Raw genomic sequence first — 24,452 nt, forward strand, 5'->3', positions numbered from 1 at the left:
ATATACAGGAGTATTGTCAATATGCAAAATAAATTTCAAAATGACCAATAATTATTGGTCATTTTGAAATAAAAATTCATGAGGTGCGGGGTTTCTTAGCTGATTCTTTATGTATTTTGCGTGCTGATTCCAAAAATGCCATTCATTTTGCCTAATGAGGTCAGATTTTTATGCTATGGGAATTAGGAAAAAATCGAAATTCTTAAATATGATGTCAAAATTTTTATGCAAAATATATCATAAGAAATGTAACCACAACACATAGGACCAAATTATGTCAACTACATAGATGCCTTTACAGTTAGACATGCATAAATGGCTGTCGCAGAGAATTTCTTTGGTGGTTGGTGTCTGGGGCGTCCCGCTTCAGACACCAACAGTAGTCGGCGAGCATGTTGATATCCCAGCGACCCTGGTACGCTCCTCCATTACACGGATATCTTGATGGAAGCGTTCTCCTTGTTCCTCACTCACATCACCACAGTTCTCTGGAAAGTAGTCCAAGTGGGAGCTGAGGAAGTGCATCTTGATGGACATGCGTGCACCAAGAACTTTGTAGCTCAGAAGTAGGTCCTCAACAACTCGTTCATACTCTGGACTTCTGTAGTTGCCAAGAAAATTGGAGACAATAGACTTAAAGGCATGCCAGGCTTTCTTCTCATTTACATCCATGCTGCAATCAAACATGGGATCTTTGAAAAGCTCTTTGATCTGAGGGCCATCAAAAATTCCTGCATTCAGCTTTGACTCACTGACTTTTGGAAATTTTTCTTTCAGAAAATTGAAAGCCTGGCTTTTTTTGTCCAGTGCCTTTACAAAGTTTTTGAACAGACTGAGCTTGATGAGCAGTGGTGGAAGAAGAATGTTCTGCGGATTCACCAGAGCATGGGCAACAACATTGTGAGAACCTGGAGTAAGTCCACTTCTTGCAGGCCAGTCACGTTGCATGTAGTGCTGCTTGTCTGCTCGACTATCCCACAGACAGAGGAAACATGCCATGTACCACCAGATGAAAAAGAAATTTAATTGTGAAAAAATATATGTAAAACAACACGGACATATACTCTTTTCCTTTGCGTCACGGCGGACATTTAAATGGCCGGCGAGCACGTGGGTGTATTTAAATGCATCGTAAGGGCATTAAAACTGACCGAAATCTTTTCTGTGTGGCTTGCCAATGTCTCGGATGATTTTTTTAATGAACGAATATGAGGACCCCATTTTGAGCGAAAAATGCCAATATTTTACCTGAATCTCCGCTTAAAATGCTATAGCACAAAATTCTGACCTGATTGAGCAAAATGGATAACATTTTTGAGATCAGCATGCAAAATACACCCAGAAAAGCTTAATAATACACAAACCTCAAAAACTATGCAGGGCAGTGTAATTTGCTTGGAAACACAGAAAAAAAGCGTTTAGTTGAAGAGAGTCTCAAGCAAGATGTTACCTCCACTGAAAACAGAGAGAGACTAACGCTTGTTTGCTGTGTTAAGAGGCTGGATGGCGCGCATTAAACTAGTCACTTTACCTTCAATTATGTTCAATAATTGTTAAAATGACTAAAAAATTTAATATTAAACTTTTAAAATTATTGAATAGTATAAACTTCTTGATATTTACTAAAATAGTAAGGAATTTAAGCCCTAGAACCGATTAATGTATTGGCGGACTAATACTAAAGCTGGTTGACCGCCAAGTGCAAGCCAAAACTTGTTGAGGTCGGCTCGTAAGAAACTCGTTAACCAAGGGATTGCTCGTTAACCGAGGGATTGCTCGTTAACCGAAGTTAAGAATCTTATGGGAGGTAACGCGTTAACCGAAATCTCGTTAACCGAGGCGCTCGTTAACCGAGGTACCACTGTACTGTACATATATATGTATATATAAATAGATATATTCACATCTTCTCTTTCAGTGAAGACGAGCCCGGGAGGGCGCAGCGACATTCACTGAGTGACTTGAAGGCAAGGAATAGTCACAAGGATCTAAATGACTTCACAAAGAAGACGTGTTGTTGTTGCCATGATGCTGACCAGAGATCGTATAAGAAATTGTCCCAAATACAATAATTGAGAGACATAAACAAATTTAAGTCACTCTACTTCATCACTGTGCTAATATGTACAAATACTGTATATAAAATCCTCGCGGAGCTTAGTATTTCAGCAATTACAACACAAATTCGCGGAGCTCTCCTTCGTGTGTATTTACAGCTGAATCGCCAGGCAAGAGATGAAGGTCGTGATGCGTATGGTGGGGGGTGAAGGAGGGGGTTTTGAGAATTGCAATGAAATGCCAGGTAGCGACGTGTCCTCCTAATATTACTTAAGTAATTATTAGATGTTTTAATTGCCTGTATGTTGGCCTGGCGAGTTAGCTAGGAATTAACATACAGTCGGCCCTTAACATACGCGGGTTTAGCATACACTGATTTGCAAATACGCGGATTGCCCCGCCGGAGGAATATTTTGTACATTGAAGTAATTGAAGTACATTCAAATCGCACGCCATTCAACCCGCGCGCGGCACCGAACACAGGGCACCACACGCTCCCGCAACCTCACACACACACACGCATAGCTCTCCCTCACTCAGTCAGTCTCGCTGTAACCACGCTTGTGTTGACATCAGCATTGTAGTTGCAAAAATATTACATTTCCGTGAATGTATTATATCAAGCACAGTATGAATAGAATATCACTAGTATAACAGTATTTTAACCGAAAACTATTAAAAAAACGAGTAACATATCTTGAACATCGGAAGGTAAGGTAAAGTCTTTTGTTTTCATGTAGTTTATCCTAATTTACATTGAAATACAATACGCTTCAGCAAAACTACTATATATTTCTGAGAATATGGAAATGTAATATTTTTGCTGAAATAACGTACGTATTACAGTGGAAAGTGACGAAAGCAATGACTTTCGCTTTCTTTCGTTCAAAAGATGTTACCGTAATCGCTTTTCGAATGGTTTTCAGTTGTGGGATTATGAGGCTAATATAACAGTATTTTAACCGAAAACTATTATAAAAACGAGTAACATCTCGTGAACATCGGAAGGTTAGGTAAAGTCTTTTGTTTTCGTCATGTATTTTATCCTATTTTACATTGAAATACATCACGTTTCAGCAAAGCTACTATTTATTTGTGAGAATATATTCATTCGGGCGCAGTTTAGGTAAAATATACATGTGATGTAACATTTTTTTTATTGAAAACGATTCGAAAAACACATACCCTCTAGCCCTGTTCAAGGAGAAGACTGGGAGGAGCTGTTTGGTGTTGAAGACGATGACAAGGAAAATGATTTTGATGGATTTTAATGAAAATATTCAGAAATATGGTATCGTAGTATTTATTCAAGTGAATTAGGATAGAATATTTTTGTAATACAACAGTAGTGACGATGTGGAGGAGGTGATTGGCGGGAACAGGGTCGAGTGGAGATGCCAGCCAGTACATTACGGGTGTACAGTATTAATTGTTTTTATAGCTATTTTTGCATTTTAATATTAAATACTGTACATTACGTTTCAACAAAACTACCATTTATTTCTGAGAACATGGAAATGTAATATTTTTGCTGAAATGATGTACGTATTACAGTGCAAAGTGGGATAAAATTGTGACGAAAGCAATGACTTTCGCTTTCTTTCGTTCAAAAGATGTTACCGTAATCGCTTTTCGAATGGTTTTCAGTTGTGGGATTATAAGGCTAATGATAGGATAGAATTTTATTGTAATACAGTACGAGTACAACAGTTTTTAACTGAAAACCATTCAAAAAGCGATTACGGTAAAATCTTTTGAACAACGAAAGAAAGCGAAAGTCATTGTTTTCGTCATGATTTTATCCCACTTTCCTCTGTAATATGTACGTCATTTCAGCAAAAATATTACATTTCCATATTTATTTCCGAGAATATATTCATTCAGTCACAGTTAAGGTGAAATATACTTGTGATGTAATATTTTAATGAAAATACGGTATCGTAGTTTTCTTTTGTTTCAAATTTAATTAACAAAGATTGATGTTTCAAATGTATTGAACAAAAATTTATGTACAGTATCTATAAATACACTTTAATAAATGAATACTTTATGTTTTACATCGTCCTGTGCTACCATACCATGGATTTGGCTACTTTGAGCTTGCTATGATGACGCAAGAGATCTGCCCTGGCAACTGTACCGAAACTCACAGCTGGTGGTGCGTTGGTGCATCGTTTCCATTGTTTACTGGTAGTTACTGGTAAATATTTTTCAACTTAACGAAACTATTACCCATTTAGAGGTCGACCCCCATTTTTGGCCAAATAATTTGGTCTTAAAATCTCGAACTACACACAGGTATATACGGTAAATAAGGACATGGGGGGCCAGGTTTTTTTTTGGGGGGGGGAGCAGCAAAAATAAGCGGATTTTTAACATCCACGGGTATCTCTGTTACGTAACCCCCGCGTATGTTAAGGGCCGACTGTACCTAGGTAACATTGCTGAGCGTCGCATTCCGACTTGAACAAAAATATTGCATTACACAACCATCACTTCACTTGTCTAACACTAAAAATACATTATTTCAGGGAGTAGAATAAGCACTGTAATCCAGGAGTTGAGGCAGCCCGCACGGAGTTATGGAAATTTAAATGGACACGGCTCAGTCTGCCTGCTGAGATAATACTGCGCATTTATCGTTCCGTTCTTCCCTTCCTATAGACCTCGAGAATTGCCAATTAGTTTATTTGATAGAGCTTGCTACTATGATGTGTCAAAATCTTACGCATTTCTGTTGAAAACTTATTTTTTGGCAAATTTTTAAAAGTTTGGTGCCTTGATTTGCATCACCATGAAGTTGTACTTATCATGAATATGACGCAAATCACGTCATCATGTGCAGGAGGGTTAAGCAATGTGAACCTCCATTAGGGATTGCATGTGCCAACTATGTGGTCGTAGTAGCATTTTACCTAAAATTATGAGTTGAAAACTAACCACGACACAATAACATAACACTGGTGTCCTCCTCTCTTTCACACTGGTTCAGTGAACATCTCCCAGGCATTGACAATGGTAAAGTTTTTCTTTACTGGTGAATTTTACCACAATTGTGGCTATTAAGAGTAAACTTAGTGTGCTCGTGGTGGTGAGAGTGAGAAAAGAAAAAAATGCATAGTGTGAGAACTTTGGAAGACAAAGCCAAGAAATTAGACTTACTAAGGAGGGGCGTATTGAACTCTGAAGTTTGCATCAGTTACCTTAATATAAAAAAAGGACACACACACACACACTATATATATACAGGTGGGACCTGAGTATTCGCACTGCGTACTCTGAGACCCTACTGTATTCACATTTACCCCGGTAGCTTGACTGCATTCAAACAGTGCTAATGAGAACCCTGTCAAATATAAACTGTTTGGGTTTGGGAAGTAACTGAAAACTTCTTATTAGGCAGCAGACTTGACATGAAAGTATTTCAGTTAGGTTGCAGTGAGTGATGCCACTACAGTAATACTAATCTACCACCTCCCTATTCTTAGCTGGTTTTCTCATATCCTGTATCACACATTGATGATCTGGATAATCTCCCTCCTGTTAAGGTGTTAGATACGAGATAAACTAGAAGTGGGATTGGAACATGTGAATATAGTATATATACAGTACTGCATATGTATAACTTCTGGGTTCATGAGAATCAAAACCCTAATTCAGTGATTCATTGAACATTAGAAGAAACCTCTGTATTTATTGATGACTTTTCAGCACCATATGATGGGTATTATCAAAAGGAATTTAGTTGTTGGGAAGTCATAGTTCTTTTCCATAAATAAAATTTCAAGCATTACTGGCAGTCCTCACTTTCTGTATTACAGTCAACAATTTGTTAACTTTTGCAGCTCTAGATTTTTTACTTCTCTTCATAAATGAATAATTATATTTTAGATTATAAAATTTTGGTAATATATTAGCACGAATTTGACATTACATGAATTTTCATTTCTATCTTAACTGATGTACATTACCTGTACAGTAGTATGATTTTGTTCCTCTAGCTGTTACGACGTTCACCAAGAAAGCAATGTGCCATTCCTGTTTCTCCAAAGAAAGAAAACTTTGGAGCAGTAATTAAGGTGGAACAGCACAGTACTCCTAAAAAGATTCAACAAAACCCAGTCCCACAAGAAGCAGTGCTGGTAAGTGAAGAAGTAACAATAATTTGCTATTCCTTTTATGTATATCTTTTGGGGATCTACTTTTTTTTAGGTACAGTTTATTTCAAGGCCATCTATGGGTAGAATATCATACTTTTACTTAGTTACTTTTTCTGATATACAGAACTCTGTGATATGTGGCTTACCAGCTTCCATAACTATTTTTTCTAGCCTCTGTTTGAGGGCTAGATTTTCTTGCAAGAGTGGAGGCTAATCTTTTAATTATTTCCCAAGTCGGTATTGTATAGGTTGCAACTTTCATAGGTTCTTAACCCTTCTGCTATGGCTTGTGGTAAATTTGTTGTGTGCTGTGCTGTACAGTACAGCACAGTACTGTCTATGCATATAAGCTTATTAGAAACAAAGAATAAATAATTTACCAACTTTGGTTTAACCTTGGAGAAGAGCTGAAGATCGTCCTTGTGGCTGAGACAAACAGTGTGGTGTACAGGGGTAGGAGGAGGGAGGAGCCGGTGATGAGTGTTTTATCGCTTTTCATGTGCTTGGGAAATGCATGGAAAGAAGTTTTTTGGGCTAGGATGCCATTGAAAAAGTGTCTATTCTCTTGCTGCATTCGAATACCATATCATGAATGCATTCACTTACTTTTACATAAAGTTTGATCTGGCTCTTGATGACCATCTTCCAGGACCACTCACTCAACAGTGCAAGGAGCTGTGTAACTGCCTTTATGGAAGAAATCAAAATGCAGTCGAGATATTCATTGACATATGTTTTCATTAGGCTGAGAATATGGATGAGAGTATTGGTTCACTTCTATACGGGTGATCTGGGTGTCTTCCTGATGAACTACAGGACTGTTAACTAAATTCCTCCTCCATCTAGTGTGTGTGTATATGTGTGTTGTCAGGGTGATTGGGAAGGTCATTTTTCTGCACTTGATTAGTCTATTAAGTATTACTTTGTACAGTAAAAAAAGAAAAAAAAGATGCACCCCTGTGTCTGTCGGCCTTCATAATGATCACTGAGGTAATGCCGATTTGGTAAGGTTAGTACTTCTGATTGTGCGCTGCATTGTGTAACCAATATGATGTACAGTAGGATCTCAAGTTTAGTGAGTTTTAGACTTGCGATTCATATGTTTTATGTCACTTTTATAATTTCTAGTCTTTAAAGAATAGCAATTTTCATTATCGGTTTTGCGAATCAGTGGAGAGTGGGAAGTGCGCATTGTCGCAGTCCTTTGTTATTAGCCGTGTTTATTGTTTACAGCAGTTAGTTTGAATGAGCGAGAGCGAATGGTGCAGTGACCTTGGATTATATAACACATTGTGCTTATGTTTTGCAAAATTCTTGTGTCTTAATGATTCTTTTGTATTAGTGATGAGTGAGGTGCATAATGTAAATGTTGGGAGCGGTTCTGGTGGCAATAATGGCCGTAGAGAAGGCCAACAAGGAAAGCCCCAAGCCAAACGTGACAACCGTAAGGGAGTTGAGAAGAGGAAATACACCCTTGAAATGAAACGAGAGATGCTTGAGATGATCAAAAGTGGTGCTCGTACCTGTGAAATCATGCATAGGTTCAACTGCCCCGAATCAACAATACATTCCCTTAAGAAGAACAAGGAATCCTTAACTGCTTCTATGAATGTATTCTCAAGATTTTCTGGTAACAGGACATTTTCTGATATACAGTTAACCCTCACTTTACGCGGTCCCGCATTCCGCGTTTCCACGTTTACGCGGTGCTTTGCCAGAACCTAACGTGCTCACATTACGCGGTACGTGAACCCCATTACGCGGAGAGTGTCCGGCGCGACGCTATTTTTAGATTCGCCCCACCCGCCACCCGCCCGCCCGCCTGCCTGCCTGTGCTCCTCGCCTCTCCCTCCTCCTCCCTCCACTTGGGCAAGCCGCGCGGTAAGGTTGCGCAGTGTGTGTCTTTGTTGCGTTATCACTGACATCATATGACGTATCGGACTGTGATTAGCCATGCATCCCTACCCCACTCTGCTGCTAGCTGTAATTGGCTTAAAGTATTATGACGTGTCCACCCGGGGGAGGGAGGGAGGGAGGAAAGACGACCCTTGACCTAGCCGCGGCAGTTTCATCCCTCAAGGCCACACCGTGTAAACGTGCATCCATTGTTCCGTAAAATGGCTTCCGCCGGACCACCACCCCCAGAGAGAAACCTTTCCTTACCTGGACCCAGCGGCACTAAGCCAAAGAAGACACGACGTTCCTTAAGCTACGAGGTGAAGTATACCATCATCCAAGAGTTGGAGAAAGGAACAAGGCAGGTTGATTTGGCGCGCCAGCATGGTGTGAATGAATCTACGATTCGAACAATAAAGAAGGATGCAGCCAAGATAAAGGAGCACATGAAGATCACAAAGTCTACAGGTGCTTCTATGATCAAGTATTTTCACAACCAGGTGCTTCTCAAGACCGAAAAATTACTTGTGAGGTACTTGGTGCGTCAGGCGCGACGGAACATGGCTGTTGACAAGCGCTCTGTTAAGGACTACGCACGTGAACTGTACATGGCAGCGGCACGAAAGATGGGAATTACAGAGCCCAAACCCTTTAATGCTTCCTCTGGGTGGTTACAGAGGTTTAAGATCCGGAACAAGATCACCAATATAAACATTGGTGGTGAAGAAGCGAGTGCTGACTGTGCTGCGGCTAGGGAATTTCCTCCGTTTTTACGTGAGATTATGGAGGAAGGACAGTACAGTGACGACCAGGTGTTTAACATGGACGAATCTGGTCTTTTCTGGAAAAAGCTACCTTCCAAGTCCTTCGTTGTAAAGAATGCCAGCAGGATTCGGGGCCGGAAGATGCAGAAGGAACTCATCACCATCCTGTTAACCACCAATGCCTCCGGTACCTGTAAGCTCAAGTTATCGGTGATCCACACAGCACGCAAGCCGCACGCCTACAAAACCATGGACATGACCAAGCTAAATGTCCACTGGCTGACCGCACGTAAGGCATTGATGTTCTCTACACTGTCCCTCTCTTGGTTTGATGACTGTTTTGTTCCCGATGTAAAGAAATTCTGTGAGCGACAGAATGTGCCATTCAATATTTTGTTGCTGCTGGACAACGCACCAGGACACTCGCCCCTACTGTTAGATCGTCACCCCAACGTAAAAGTGGTCTTCCTTCCTCCCAACACTACGTCTATATTACAGCCCATGGACCAAGAGTTAATCTGTAATGTAAAAGCTGCATTCTCAACAAAAAAATTCAAACTCCTGAACGACTACACCAACACCAGGGAAGAGTTGCGTAACCTGAGTGACACCACCACCGATAGCAAGAGCGAAGAAGATGAGGATCAACAGTTGGCACAGCAAAAAATACTGTTCAAACAATTCTGGAGGGTATTTAACATCAAGAAAGCTGTGGACTTCTTGGTGGAGTCATGGGATCAGCTGTCTATTGCTACAATTCGTCACGCATGGAGACATGTGTTGCATGGAATACCAGGTGAGAGGAGGAGTCAATCTGTGACTGGTGAGGTTCAGAATGTTGCAGTAGCAGTGGACCTTGCCAGAGAAGCTGCGCAGACTGTTACAGTTCCAGGCTTCTCCGAGACCACCAACGACGACATCCTGGAGGTGATCAGAGATCCTGAAGTGACTGCCGACGAGATGTTGGAAGAAGATCACGTCAGTGAAGAGGAGGAAGAAGGTGCGTCATTCTCCGAAGAACACAGTTTAACTCATAGTGATATTAAGGGTGCCATGGAGTGTGCAGAGAAAATGAAGTCCTTCCTTTCCCGCGACAATGACGATGACCGCTATGAAGTCTTCCATACCCGGCTGGTGCAGGCTATGGAGCCGTACATCACGGTGTATCACGACAACATAAACACCAGCCGTCAAAAAAGCATAACCGAGTTCTTCGCCCGCAACCCACCACAGCCAGCCCAAGCCAGTGATAGTGACAGTGAAGATGACTTTGAGGGATTTGTCAGGGAAGCCCTGACAACTGTAAGTGACAGTGATGGTGATTCACCTAGTAATGGTGATTCACCTGAGGGCCAGTAATCTGCCCTCTGCCTCGGAACCAGCCTCCATCCCCGTATGCCGACCCATCTCTTCTACTACCGTAAGTGTTCCTCCAAACTTTTAGTTTTTCTAACCTAACCTTTATTTTTCCTATGTTAACCTTTATTTTTCCTAACCTAACCTCTTCTATATTACTTGTTTTTTCATACCATCATAAAGTTAAGATAAAATTTTTACTACAACATAGTTGTGTGTCGTCAAAAAGTGGAGTTTGGGGGTCGGCCCGGACTCCATTTCAATTAATCCCATATGTTATGTTATTCACGTTACGCGTTTCTCACTTTACGCGGGACCCTGCGGGTTACATTAACCGTGTAAAGTGAGGGTTAACTGTATACTTCACAACAAAACCTACTGCTTGTTATCACAGAACATTACCTTCACTAGTGGGTGGAAAGAAGAAACCGTGAGCAAGGCGACCTGTCTGGGCCATGTATAAGGCATCAAGCACGTGTTTATTATGCTGCAGTTGCACAATAGAAACACGTTAACTCTCCACCACCGTCCAATGCTTCTGTTGGTTGGTTGGCTGCTTTTAAGAATCATTTTGAAATCAAGTTTGCCCACTATCATGGGGAGAGAGCATCGGCTGATGTTGTAACAGCAGAAAAATATCCACCTGTCTTTCAAGCTCTTGTGAAAGAGGGTGGTTATTGCCGACACCAGATCTTCAATTGTGACGAAACTGGCATTTTATGGAAGCGCTCACCTAAGACCACTTTCATTACCAAGGATGAAAACAGGCAAGGGGTGTAAAGACTTCAAAGGACAGGATTACAGTTTTATTTACAGCTAATGCAAGTGGAGTTTTCTTGATGAAACCCCTGGTTGCTAACCGTGTGCCCGTCCTAGAACCTACTGTTATGCCAAAATGTCTAATAAGAAAGTTTGTGTTACAACATCTTAATGCACTGATTGGTTTGACAAGCACTTTGTTCCTGACACCCAACAATACTGCCGGAGGAAGAACATTGACTTCAAAGTAATCCTGGTGATGGATAATGCTCCTGGACACTCTTAAGTTTCTAATTGGACGTCCCCCTAATGTACAAGTTATCTTCCTTCCTGCTAACACCATGCCGGCCCGCTTAATGTTGTTTCGGTACTACTGTACGTCGCTAATCTTTAGATACCAAAAATTCGTTTAATGTCCCGATGACTTAGTACAACGTCATTTTGCGTCGTCGCGGACTACTTTTTACGGCGTAAACAACAACAGAGGAGGAGCAAACAGCGGTGGAGGAACCCCAGTCAGAGCAGGAGGAGGCAGCCGCAGAGTCTCAGTGACTCGTCACTCTCCTCCTCTCCTGCCCTCCTACATAAGAACATAAGAAAATAAGGAGTCTGCAATAGGCCGGTTGGCCCATGCATGGCAGCTCCTGTCGAGAGTTACTACGACTCTCTATCATCCATGAATCTATCTAGCCTCCTTTTGAAACTTTCCAGCATTCCAGCACTTACTACAAAGTTGCTAAGCTTGTTCCACTCGTCCACCACCCTGTTTGTGAACCTACGCTCTCTGATGTGTAATATATATAGCTTCTATAAAAATTCCATTGAATTTATGTATATGTAATGTATTTTATGGGGCAAAGGGAGGCTGGGAAACGTAACTAGTGTATTTTATCTATTTCTTATGGGGAAAATTTATTTAGTTAACGTTGTGTTTTTCAAGAACGTAACCACGACGTTAAGTGAGGACTAACTGTACAGTATAATGAAACTATAAAAGTTGCTGAAAAAAAAATTCAATACTCTATTGTTACTTCAAAATAAATAAAATAAAATATAAAACTATAAAATAAGAGTTATAAAGAGCATGAGTTTGTATTCTGTGTAGAAGGTGACCATAAGTGTAGAAGCAGTGGGCATTTTGTCAATAGTGCATCTGGCAACCTGGCTGGTTAAACTTATTTCAGTTTAAATGCGCACTACACAACCACCTCTGCTGTAAGTTTTTTTTTATCCTCTTTGCCGCTGATTGTGAATTTGATTTCAGCAGAGAATGTTTAGGAAAATAGTGAAAGCATAAAAATTCAAAATTTCTACAGGATAGTGCATGCACTGCATCGCAGCTCAGCTGCAATGTACTGCCTCTGCCGACCGACCCTTAACAACTGTTGCTAAGGGTCAGTCGGCAGAAGCACACAAACCAAGCCCCCTTCCCTGCTCAGTACAAGCGGCAACTGAGGCTGAGAGAGGCACGGGTGGAAGTATCTTCCTCAGCCATACACTCCTACCCTCACTACAGCTTTTTTTTTTTCTAAGCCATGCACATAAAGTTGAATGTGCATAAGTTAAATGCACATTAGATGAGACGTGACTGTACGTCACATTTCTCTTGAACACATCCCCTACATATAATGATGACCCCTTGTACAAGAAGGTGAGGTTACCAGAGAATGAATGAGTGTTAAGGAATGTGTGGTATGGAATGGAAATGAATCATGATAATCTGGATTTTGAATTTTTTGTAATGGAGGGGGAATTTCATAAATACTGTATGCAAATGATCAATGTACAGATTTTAATTATATTTTCCTTACTCCACCATAGGATTCTCCAAGCAAACACACCAGAAATGCAGAGGCTTATCGTAAGAGGGAGACTCAAAATAATGACCTTGGTAAGTTATGACTACATTTTGATCAGTTCTAGAAAGCTTGCCATAAGTAACTCAACCTTGTACTGCCCACTAAGATTGTGTATTGAAAAACCCACATAAGTCCATGAGTTTATTAACAGGTCCTTATACAATGACGAGTAACAGAGTAGTAATCTTTGGAAACTCAAGTGCCATTTTGACTGGAATTTTGAATGCATGGGCATTAAAATTTGGAATTTTGTCAGATTATGGATTTTGAAACTGGAGATCATGTATTGTATACAGGCATACCCACATGATTAGTACATGCATTCCTGTAAAGCACTGCATTATGGAAAACTATGCTATATGAAGCATGTTTTCCTATTGAAATACAGCTTACGCTCGATTTAATGGAATCCGATATTACGAATTCTCGATTTAGCGGAAGGAAATTTTTCCATTATTTTTTGCTCGATTTAGTGAACTAGCTCATTAAATCGAGAATAATTCCGTTAATATGCTCACACCTACGGAGATGCCTCAGACACATGATATGACATAGAATCATTAGAAACATTATTCGTGGCTTACCTTTAACTGGGGGGTTCGGTGTTTTTTTTAATTTTTCTATTACTGTATTTTCAATTGGTAGTTGCACTCTTTTGACTTTCTCCCTCACACCACTTCCTTTCTGAGACTTCTGAGAGACCTGGCATGATATCTAAGCACAATAGTTAGTTGACTGAGAGGTAGCAGTGAACAACACACGCGGTGGCGGCAGGACACAGACTGAGCAGATGTAAATAAACCTCATGCTCCAAGTAGTGGAATTTAATGGAATCACGCTTGATTTAGTGAACTGGTTCACTAAATCAAGCGAAAATAATGGAAATTTGATATCGTGGAAATTTTGATTTAATGGATAGGGGTGGTTCGAATTAGTTCATTAAATCGAGAAAATACTGTACCTGTACATGTATTATCTGAAGGTATATTCCTGACCTAAAATTTTTGGATCAAACACAAACATGAAATATACAAATTAAATGTAAATAGTAAATAATTTAGATACTGTATCAGTATATAAAATATTGTAAAACCAATAAAATGAACAGTTAAAACAAGTAAGATTTTTCATTAGAATTAGCTTTTACCATCAATTGAGCAGTTGTAGGAAGTGGTCAGTCAGAGCTTATGAGGTCATTGTCAGACATCCGCCTCAACCCTTGTAATTTTGATTACTTTCTGTTTTGTAGGTTTATGGCCAAAAATATTCCCATTTCCCTTGTTTGTGTCAAAGTTATGTTAAGAAGAAGGCTGGTATAGTAATTGAAAGCAATAAAAATAAAGTTGGATCCCTTTAGTAGAATCCACATCTTTAGTCACCTTTTGGGAAAATTTCTCTTTATTCATGGTTTAGAATGTAATGCAAGTATGGTAATGAAACTTCTGAATCTTCATTTATCAAGAGCAACACTAGAAATTTAGAAAATGCAGGACAAAGCGGTACACTATACCCTCGTTAATTCTGATCATTATAATTTGGATTTCAACTCGGAATAAATCTGAAATAACTGAGTGGTTTCGAAAGTTGATTATTATTATAGGAATAAATTATGAAATAGATTAAGATGAATAGAATATGAATTATATAAAGATAATGTACAAAACTACATTTGGTGTGTAACCGGCCAGATGAGGCGGCACAGGAGGGAGGACAACTCATCACTTCCGCTCGGCAGTCTATGATCCCTTTTTAACGACATTATGCAATTCACCATATTATTTAGGTTTATTTGGTGACGGGTTAATAAAACATTATTTGGAAAATACAGTAATATCTCTGTTAACCGTAATCCCTCAAACCCGGAACTCTCTGATTTTCTGAGGGGCACATTTTATGGAAAATTCTGAGAATATTTTCCCCGGTACCTAGATAATTCCAGTGAGCTGGGATTTTTTCCGGATTTGAGAGATGAAATATAGTGAACCCTCGAAGATCCGGACTAAAAGGAGGCGGGACCACCTGTCAATAAAAGCCGATTTACCGAATCTTTCGGTGAATGTACTAAATGTATGAAAATTGTAAATAATGATGTAAAAAACACCAAAAATACAGTACATATTATCCTGACCACTGGGGTTAGTTATACAGACTTTTTCCTGTCATAATTTTGAGCAACATATTACTGTACTCACTTTATACTCAAATGTACTACACCGCCGTTGCTAAAGGATCGGCTTTTTTCACACTTAATTTTTCCAACGTTCGCGGCCTGAGATCCAATTTTCCTTCTGTGGAGCACCATCTATTAACCTCTTCCCCCGACCCCTTACTACTTTCTAACTTCATCTGCCCAAAGCAGCTTCACCCAAACCTTTACAAGTCTCCAACTACAACCTTATTACCTCCTTCCGTTCTAAGGGAGGTGTATGTGCCTACTGCAACACACGTACACCTGTAGCTCGACATGCGGATCTTGAATCTTCCCTTTACGATGTCATCTGGCTCAAAATATCTCTACCAACTAAGACTATTCTTCTTTGTTTCCTATACTGTTCTCCCAACTCTACAAACTATTTGGAACTTTTTGACTATCTCACTTCTTGCCATGAGTCGTTGCTATCCACACACCCCAACACCGAGATGCTCTACCTAGGGGATTTCAATGTACATCACAGAGAGTGGCTTGGCTCTGCAAGGGATGACCCAGGTGGAGCTGAAGCACTCTCTTTTTCCTTACTTAATGATTTGGAACAAATAATCAAACACCCTACACATGTTCCTAATTGACACGATCAACTTGATAACATTCTTGATCTCTGTTTTACCTCTAACCCCTCACACTATTCATACTCAATTTCTGCCCCCTTAGGGTCTTTTGATCACAATCTTTTTTCTATTAAATCAAATTGGGCACGACCACCTCCCCCACCCCCCTCTAAACGTCAACTATGGCAATCCTTGTGAGAATTCTTCACCGACTTTCCTTGGGATGAAAGTTGTTTTTCCACTCGGGATGCCTCAGTATGTGCTGACAGCATTGCTGGGGTTATACAGGGTGGTATGAGTGCCTTTATTCCATCTGCTACTAAAACTTTCACTTTACAATCATGGTTTGATCACTCCTGCTCTCTTGCATGCAAGGAGAGAGATGGGCATACCAAGCTATGAAACTATCTTCTTCTCCTATTACCCACTCCTCTTTCATTACTTCTAGGAATCGTTGTATGGATATTCTTCTAAGGGCTAAGCGGAATTTTATAAAAAGAAACACTGATGTCCTGACTAATTCTTCCTCTAGTAAATCCTTCTGGTCCTTAACCGAAAACATCTGTGATAACTTCTGCACTCTCTCTTTTCCTTCACTCTTCTGACCTGATAACTCTATAGCCAACTCTCCCCCTGACAAAGCCAATCACTTTGGCACCTTCTTCTCCTTTAACTCCACCTTCGACAATTCCAACTATCCCTCGTACCCCTGCTCCTCCTACTGAACCTATGCACTTTCCTATAATCTCCACTCATAGGGTTGCTGGTGTGTTATCCAGGTTGGATGTTAGTAAGGCACATGGACCGGACGGAATACCCCCTCGTGGTCTGAGGGAGTGTGCTGAAGTTCTGGCCCCTGTAATTGCTCACATTTTTTGCCTTTGCCTCAAAACCCAAACTTTTCTTTCTTCTTGGAAGTATGCCTTGGTTCATCCCATCCCAAAGAAGGGTGATCATTCCAATCCCTCGAACTATCGCCCCATTGCCCTTACTTCATCCCTCTCTAAGATTTTCAAAACTATCTGAAACTCTCATTTTCTCCTTCACCTTGAACGCCTTTCTTTTTGTCGGATCACCAGTATGGCTATTGCCAGGCGAGATCCACTGGTGATCTGCTCTTCTACTGCACCTATCTTTGGTCATCCTCTCTTAGGGATTATGGGGAAACTTTCGTCGTGGCCCTCAACATCTCCAAAGCATTTGACAGGGTATGGCACAAGTCTTTACTTTCTAAACTTCCCTCTTATGGTTTCTCTCCCCCACTTTGTTCTCTAATTTCTAGCTTCCTTGAGAACTCATCCATGGCGGTTGTTGTTGAGGGATCGATCTCTCGCTCTTTCTCTACCAATAGTGATGTCCCACAGTGTTCTGTTCTTTCACCTTCTTTGGGCCAATTGCAAGATCAGCCGTGGTGTACACCATGCTGTGTTATCCCAGCGGTCGTAATACAATGGAGTAAAAATTTTGTGATTTTTCAAGATGGGCCATGGTGGTACCCGACCGTCGTTTGTTGTTACTACGTCATTGTAGTGTAGTCACGTGTACCAACTGGGAAGACTGGGAGGTTGGTATGCTTCCAACCCTCAAATGTTGTCAGTGGCACGAAACGTTTACTTTTGCGACACGATTTACGAGCACGAAAAACTTGAATGCCAAGCTAAGGTACACCTCATTTTCCTATTTTCTTGGATTATAAGCCAATTCTGGGAATGAAATACGAGCACTTATAGTGAATATAGGTAAATAAAGCCTGTGACAACCATAAAAATGTAGGAATAGAGTGTAATATCTGTTCCTTTATTCTTTAGCCTTATTAAATCTCACAATAAAATAATAAGTTTGTCATGAACTTGGGGTTGGGTGAGTGTAAATAAAGAGAACTATGGCCTGTTCTGCGGATGAAGTCTGTAGAATATAACAAAGTACAGTATTAGGTATTATAATTTTGCTATGACAGTGATGAACTCACTGTACAGATGAATTGGGATAAAATCTTGAAAAAAGTTTCACCATAACTGTTAGTTTTCTATCAAACAGGAAATTATCTTTGTACCAAAAATTTTTACTTTCATATTATACAAGTATAAAGGCCAGTTATCTACAAGATATGAAACCTTGAGATAATGTTTCTTACTGTCTCCACCTGATTATAGTAATGCAATAAATACCCTAAGAAAGAAAGCAAGACATGAACACTTTCCCAATGTCAGGAGTAAAGTATCTGCTGTTTAAATAGTCTTTTATTTAGAAAAATATTACATGTAAATACTGTATATGGAGCTTCACCAGGGAGTCTTCATATAATTAGTGTGCAGACATTTGTTTACAAGGCATATACTCACAACTATAATGGAAAGGAAGACATGTTAGGTTAGGTTAGATTAGGTTCATCTGAGCAAATGTCATGGAATCCATATACAGTAGGTATATTCATGAAATTCTACCAACTAATCAGAGACTAAAAATTTTAAACGTAAAACAAGATGATAATTAAATGGTTTAAAAATATCCTCAATACACCTCCCCGACTTACGATGGGGTTAGGGACCCAAATCCAAGTTGTAAGTCGAAATGGTCGTAAGTCGAAAATGCTTAAATCATACAGTGGTCCCTCGGTTAACGAATCAATTCCCAGAGGGTCTTTCGTTAACCAAAAATTTTGTTAACCGAACCCATTGTTTCAATGAAATATTGGGTAATTAGTTCCAGCTCACAGAAATGTACAGTTAACCCTCACTTTACGCGGTCCCGCATTCCACGTTTCCACGTTAACGCGGTGCCTTGCCAGAACCTCACATGCTCACATTACGCGGTACGTGAACCCCATTACGCGGAGAGTGTCCGGCGCGACGCTATTTTTAGATTCGCCCCACCCGCCCGCCTGCCTGCCTGCCTCTCCCTCATCCTACCTCCACTTGGGCAAGCCGCGCGGTAAGGTTGCGCAGTGTGTGTCTTTGTTGTGTTATCACTGACGTCATATGACGTATCAGACCTGTGATTGGCCATGCATCCCTACCCCCCTCTGCTGCTAGCTGTAATTGGCTTAAAGTATTATGACGTGTCCACCCGGGGGAGGGAGGGAGGGAGGAAAGACGACGCTTGACCTAGCCGCGGCAGTTTCATCCCTCAAGGCCACTCCGTGTAAACGCGCATCCATTGTTCCGTAAAATGGCTTCCGCCGGACCACCACCCCCAGAGAGAAACCTTTCCTTACCTGGACCCAGCGGCACTAAACCAAAGAAGACACGACGTTCCTTAAGCTACGAGGTGAAGTATAGCATCATCCAAGAGTTGGAGAAAGGAACAAGGCAGGTTGATTTGGCGCGCCAGCATGGCGTGAACGAATCTACGATCCGGACTATAAAGAAGGATTCAGCCAAGATAAAGGAGCACATGAAGATCACAAAGTCTACAGGTGCTTCTATGATCAAGTATTTTCACAACCAGGTGCTTCTCAAGACAGAAAAATTACTTGTGAGGTACTTGGTGCGTCAGGCGCGACGGAACATGGCGGTCGACACGCGCTCTGTTAAGGACTACGCACGTGAACTGTACATGGCAGTGGCACGAAAGATGGGAACTTCAGAGCCCAAACCCTTTAATGCTTCCTCTGGGTGGTTACAGAGGTTTAAGATCCGGAACAAGATCACCAATATAAACATTGGTGGTGAAGAAGCGAGTGCTGATCGTGCTGCGGCTCGGGAATTTCCTCCGTTTTTACGTGAGATTATGGAGGAAGGACAGTACAGTGACGACCAGGTGTTTAACATGGACGAATCTGGTCTTTTCTGGAAAAAGCTACCTTCCAAGTCCTTCGTTGTGAAGAATGCCAGCAGGATTCGGGGCCGGAAAATGCAGAAGGAACGCATCACCGTCCTGTTTACCACCAATGCCTCCGGTACCTGTAAGCTCAAGTTATCGGTGATCCACACAGCCCGCAAGCCGCACGCCTACAAGAGCATGGACATGACCAAGCTAAATGTCCACTGGCTGACCGCACGTAAGGCATGGATGTTCTCTACACTGTCCCTCTCCTGGTTTGATGACTGTTTTGTTCCCGATGTAAAGAAATTCTGTGAGCAACAGAATGTCCCATTTAATATTTTGTTGCTGCTGGACAACGCACCAGGACACTCGCCCCTACTGTTAGATCGTCACCCCAACGTAAAAGTGGTCTTCCTTCCTCCCAACACTACGTCTTTAATCCAGCCCATGGACCAGGAGTTGATTTGCAATGTGAAAGCTGCATTCTCAACAAAAAAATTCCAGCTCCTGAACGACTACACCAACACCAGGGAAGAGTTGCGTAACCTGAGTGACACCACCACCGATAGCAAGAGCGAAGAAGATGAGGATCAACAGTTAGAACAGCAAAAAATACTCTTCAAACAATTCTGGAGAGTATTTAACATCAAGAAAGCTGTGGACTTCTTGGTGGAGTCATGGGATCAGCTGTCTATTGCTACAATTCGTCACGCATGGAGACATGTGTTGCATGGAATACCAGGTGAGAGGAGGAGTCAATCTGTGACTGGTGAGGTTCAGAATGTTGCAGTAGCAGTGGACCTTGCCAGAGAAGCTGCGCAGACTGTTACAGTTCCAGGCTTCTCCGAGACCACCAACGACGACATCCTGGAGGTGATCAGAGATCCTGAAGTGACTGCCGACGAGATGTTGGAAGAAGATCACGTCAGTGAAGAGGAGGAAGAAGGTGCGTCATTCTCCGAAGAACACAATTTAAGTCATAGTGATATTAAGGGTGCCATGGAGTGTGCAGAGAAGATGAAGTCCTTCCTTTCCCGCGACAATGACGATGACCGCTATGAAGTCTTCCATACCCGGCTGGTGCAGGCTATGGAGCCGTACATCAAGGTGTATCACGACAACATCAACGCCAGCCGTCAGCAAAGCATAACAGATTTCTTCGCCCGCAACCCACCACAGCCAGCCCAAGCCAGTGATAGTGGCAGTGAAGATGACTTTGAGGGATTTGTCAGGGAAGCCCTGACAACTGTAAGTGACAGTGATGGTGATTCACCTAGTAATGGTGATTCACCTGAGGGCCAGTAATCTGCCCTCTGCCTCGGAACCAGCCTCCATCCCTGTATGCCGACCCATCTCTTCTACTACCGTGAGTGTTACACCTAATTTTTAGTTTTCTAACCTAACCTTTTTTTTTCCTATGTTAACCTTTATCTTTCCTAACCTAACCTCTTCTATATTACTTGTTTTTTCATACCATCATAAAGTTAAGATAAATATTTTACTACAACATAGTTGTGTGTCGTCAAAAAGTGGAGTTTGGGGATCGGCCCGGACGCCATTTCAATTAATCCCATATGTTATGTTATTCACTTTACGCGTTCCTCACTTTACGCGAGACCCTCCGGGTTACATTAACCGTGTAAAGTGAGGGTTAACTGTATATACAAAGTAAAGCCAAAAATGCATAAAGTCAGAAACACTCCTAAAATTCCCCTAAATCGCCCTTAAATCACTATATACAGTAATAATATCGTACATATACAGCCAGTCCTCAACTTACGACGGGGTTAGGGACCGACAACCAGGTTGTAAGTCGAATTAGTTGCAAGTCGAAAATGCGAAAATAATACTGTACATAGAAAATCTAAAATGGGTGTCCATTTTTCTTCTCAGCACCACGAGAACTCTCACTTTTACGCTTGTCAGCCATTTTAAATTGAATTACAAACAAAAATTTGGTCAATACACAGTGCGATCACTAACGTCAGGACTCGAAAATACTTAATTTGAAAAATATTTTATACGACTGTGGCGGTCGTACTGTATGTCCGGGTGGTCGTAAGTGGAGTAGATCATAAGTCGAGGAGTACTGGTACACTAGAACTCTTAAATCACCACTGTAATGTGATACAGGTGATTAATTTTATCTCTTGTGCAAAATATATGATGTTTATATTCAAATTATTTGCTGTCTTGCAACAATTCCAGCAATGCAAATTATATTCTCCTAACTTTAGTCTGAGATATTACATAAGATAAACACTTCAAAGCCTAACGAAAACACCAAACTTTTGTCTGGGAAGGCGGGGGTAGGGAGGGAGGGAGGGAGCGAGCGTGGGAAGGGCGGGGGGGGGGTGGGATTTGAGTTGTACTTGACTGTTAGGGGGAAGGTCTGGTGAAGTATTTAATTTCTTTAATGTTGTTGCTCATAAAATTGGATATAAATAACCAGCCAGACTATAATTTACATTGCTGGAATTCTTATAAGATAGTGATTAATTTGAATATAAACAAGCCATAATTTGCATTAGACATACAAATTTTAGATCTAATTTAAGAATTTTATTATAGAGAGCAAAAATTTTATCTTTTGTGCAAAATATATGACGTTTATATTCAAATTGTTCGCTGTCTTGCAAGAATTCCAGCAATACAAATTTTATTCTCCTAATTTTAGTCTGAGATATTATATACTGATTAAAACTGTAAGCCTAGTGAAAACCCCAAACGTTTCTCGGGAAGGTGGGGGGTAGGGAAGGAGGGAGGGGTGACAGTGATATGTTTGACAGTTGGCGCCTGTGGTGTGAAGTATTTAATTGTTAATTTATGTCCTTTAGATTGAGTTTTTGTTTTTTGTGTAATTATGGGTTTGTCAGACCACAGCTTACAGCTCAGAAAAAGTCCAGACCTGACTTTACATTAGCGAGGTCAAATGTAAGGGGACCCCTCGCCGCCGCAAGTCAAGGAACTACAAATCAACCAGCACCCCTGTCACACGGCCTCACCAATTATGTTAAGAGGCACCCAGTCGGCAGAAGAGGCCACCTGCCTCCAATATATACAACGACTTACAGCTCAGAAAAAGTCTAGACCTGACCCTACATTAGCGAGGTCAAATGTAAGGGGACCCCTCGCTGCCACCCAGTCAGCATTAGTGGTCATCTACAGGCTCGTCTTCCAATATATGGGACCTGTAATGGGCCTCAAGTGAGAGAGTCTTGTAACCAAGAAGGGCCAGCAACGACGTCCCGAGTCCCGCTCACAGGAGGCAGAGCCACGCAAGCCCTCCTCCCTCCCGACACCGGTGTCACCAGCTAAGCAGTGTCTCCCGTTGAGACAGCCCAGAAGCACCTGCTAGGCCTCCCCCAGGGCATGTGAGTTTTTGTCAGAGCTATCCATAGGATGAGTTACTTATAAGAACATAAGAACATAAGAATGGAGGAAACTACAGCGGGCCTATTGGCCCATACTGGGCAGTCCCGTTTACACCCAACCCCTATTGCTCATATGAGCATCCAACCTATGTTTGAAGCAATTCAGCGTATTCGAGTTAATGATGATATTTGGTAACTTGTTCCATTCATCCACTACTCTGTTTCCAAACCAGTGTTTACCTATTTCACGCCTAAATCTAAATTTGTCTAATTTAAAACCATTATTACGAGTTCCTCCTGGTTGGATAGTTTGAGTACCTTTGTAATGTCCCTTTGTTTAGCCCTGCCTTCCACTTATACACCTCTATCAGGTCGCCCCTCGCTCTACGTCTCTCGAGGGAGTGCAAATTAAGATGCTTTAACCTGTCTCTATACTCAAGGTTCCTAATGCCTGGGATTAGTCTTGTCATTCTCCTCTGAATTCTTTCCAAGGATTCTATATCCATTCTGTAATACGGTGACCAGAACTGAACTGCGTAATCCAGGTGTGGTCTCACAAGAGCAAGATACAGTTTTAGGATGACCTCGCTAGTCTTGTAACTAACACTCCTTTGTATGAACCCAAGTACTTTATTAGCCTTGTTACGAGCAAAAACACATTGTTTACTTGGCTTAAGGTTCCTACTTATCATACTCCTAAATCTCTCGCCAGTCGGATTTCTCTATGGCATCGTTGTTCATCTGGTAACCGGTTTCCCTGTTTACATCTCCTATATTGAGTACTTTACATTTGTCCACGTTGAATTTCATCTGCCATTTTCAGACCATTCGAAAAATTTGTTTAGATCTTCCTGTAGTTTTGCGGAGTCCTCGTCAGATTTAATAACACGTCCTATTTTAGTGTCATCAGCAAATTTACTTAGGTTGCTGTCTATGCCGATATCTATGTCGTTTATGTATATAATAAATAATAATGGTCCAAGTACTGAGCCTTGGGGAACTCCACTAGTGACGTTGCTCCAATGGGATTTAGTGCCGTTAATGCTCACTCGCTGTTTCCTGTCCTGTAACCACGCCCTAATCCATTTAAGGATGTCACCTTTGATGCCATGAGCTTCTACCTTTCTAATTAGTCTTTCGTGGGGGACTCTGTCGAAGGCTTTGCTAAAGTCGAGATATACCACATCATAATTGTGCCCCTCGTCCACCGATTCGAAAACTGATGAAAAGAATGTTAATAGATTAGTTAGGCAAGAACGTCCGCTTGTGCAAGAACATCCATTTCATGTTTGTGTCTGAGAATCAGTGTCTAGTAACGTAAATATAATGTCCTAGTAACTTCGATAGAAGGTGTTATTAATGTGTCCATGTCATTGTCGTAATTAATAAATAGTTGTAACGAAGAGGTGTTTACAAGTTGTCCCGTAATGTAAGATAAGAGAAAGTAATTAACCGGCCATGTTACCAAACTTCCTCTCTTTATATTCCTACTACTATCAATATTCTACCTATATGTAATCTTCTTCATGTGAGTTTTGTCTCATTATATTTGCTTATAAAATTAATAGAAGTGACCGGGGTGAATTTAATTTGCATTGCTGGAATTCTTATAAGATAGTGATTAATTTGAATGTAAACATGCCATAGTTTGCACTAGACAAAAATTTTAGTAATCAATTTGTACATTATTTTGAT

The 24,452-nt window shown here is 41.0% G+C and overlaps 1 protein-coding gene across 1 annotated transcript in view; it reads left to right on the forward strand.

The window, feature by feature from the left end:
• Positions 1–6,059: 6,059 nt before the first annotated feature.
• Positions 6,060–24,452, forward strand: part of LOC121872234 — a gene marked incomplete at its 5' end in the record, with an annotated part of 68,900 nt that continues 50,507 nt past the window's right edge. Inside the window, 2 exon segments of the mRNA XM_042374904.1 lie at positions 6,060–6,200; positions 12,815–12,884. Coding sequence (XP_042230838.1) covers positions 6,060–6,200; positions 12,815–12,884 — 211 coding nt within the window.

Source organism: Homarus americanus, unplaced genomic scaffold (assembly GCF_018991925.1).
Source record: "Homarus americanus isolate GMGI-L3 unplaced genomic scaffold, GMGI_Hamer_2.0 scaffold27956, whole genome shotgun sequence".
NCBI lineage: Eukaryota > Metazoa > Arthropoda > Malacostraca > Decapoda > Nephropidae > Homarus > Homarus americanus.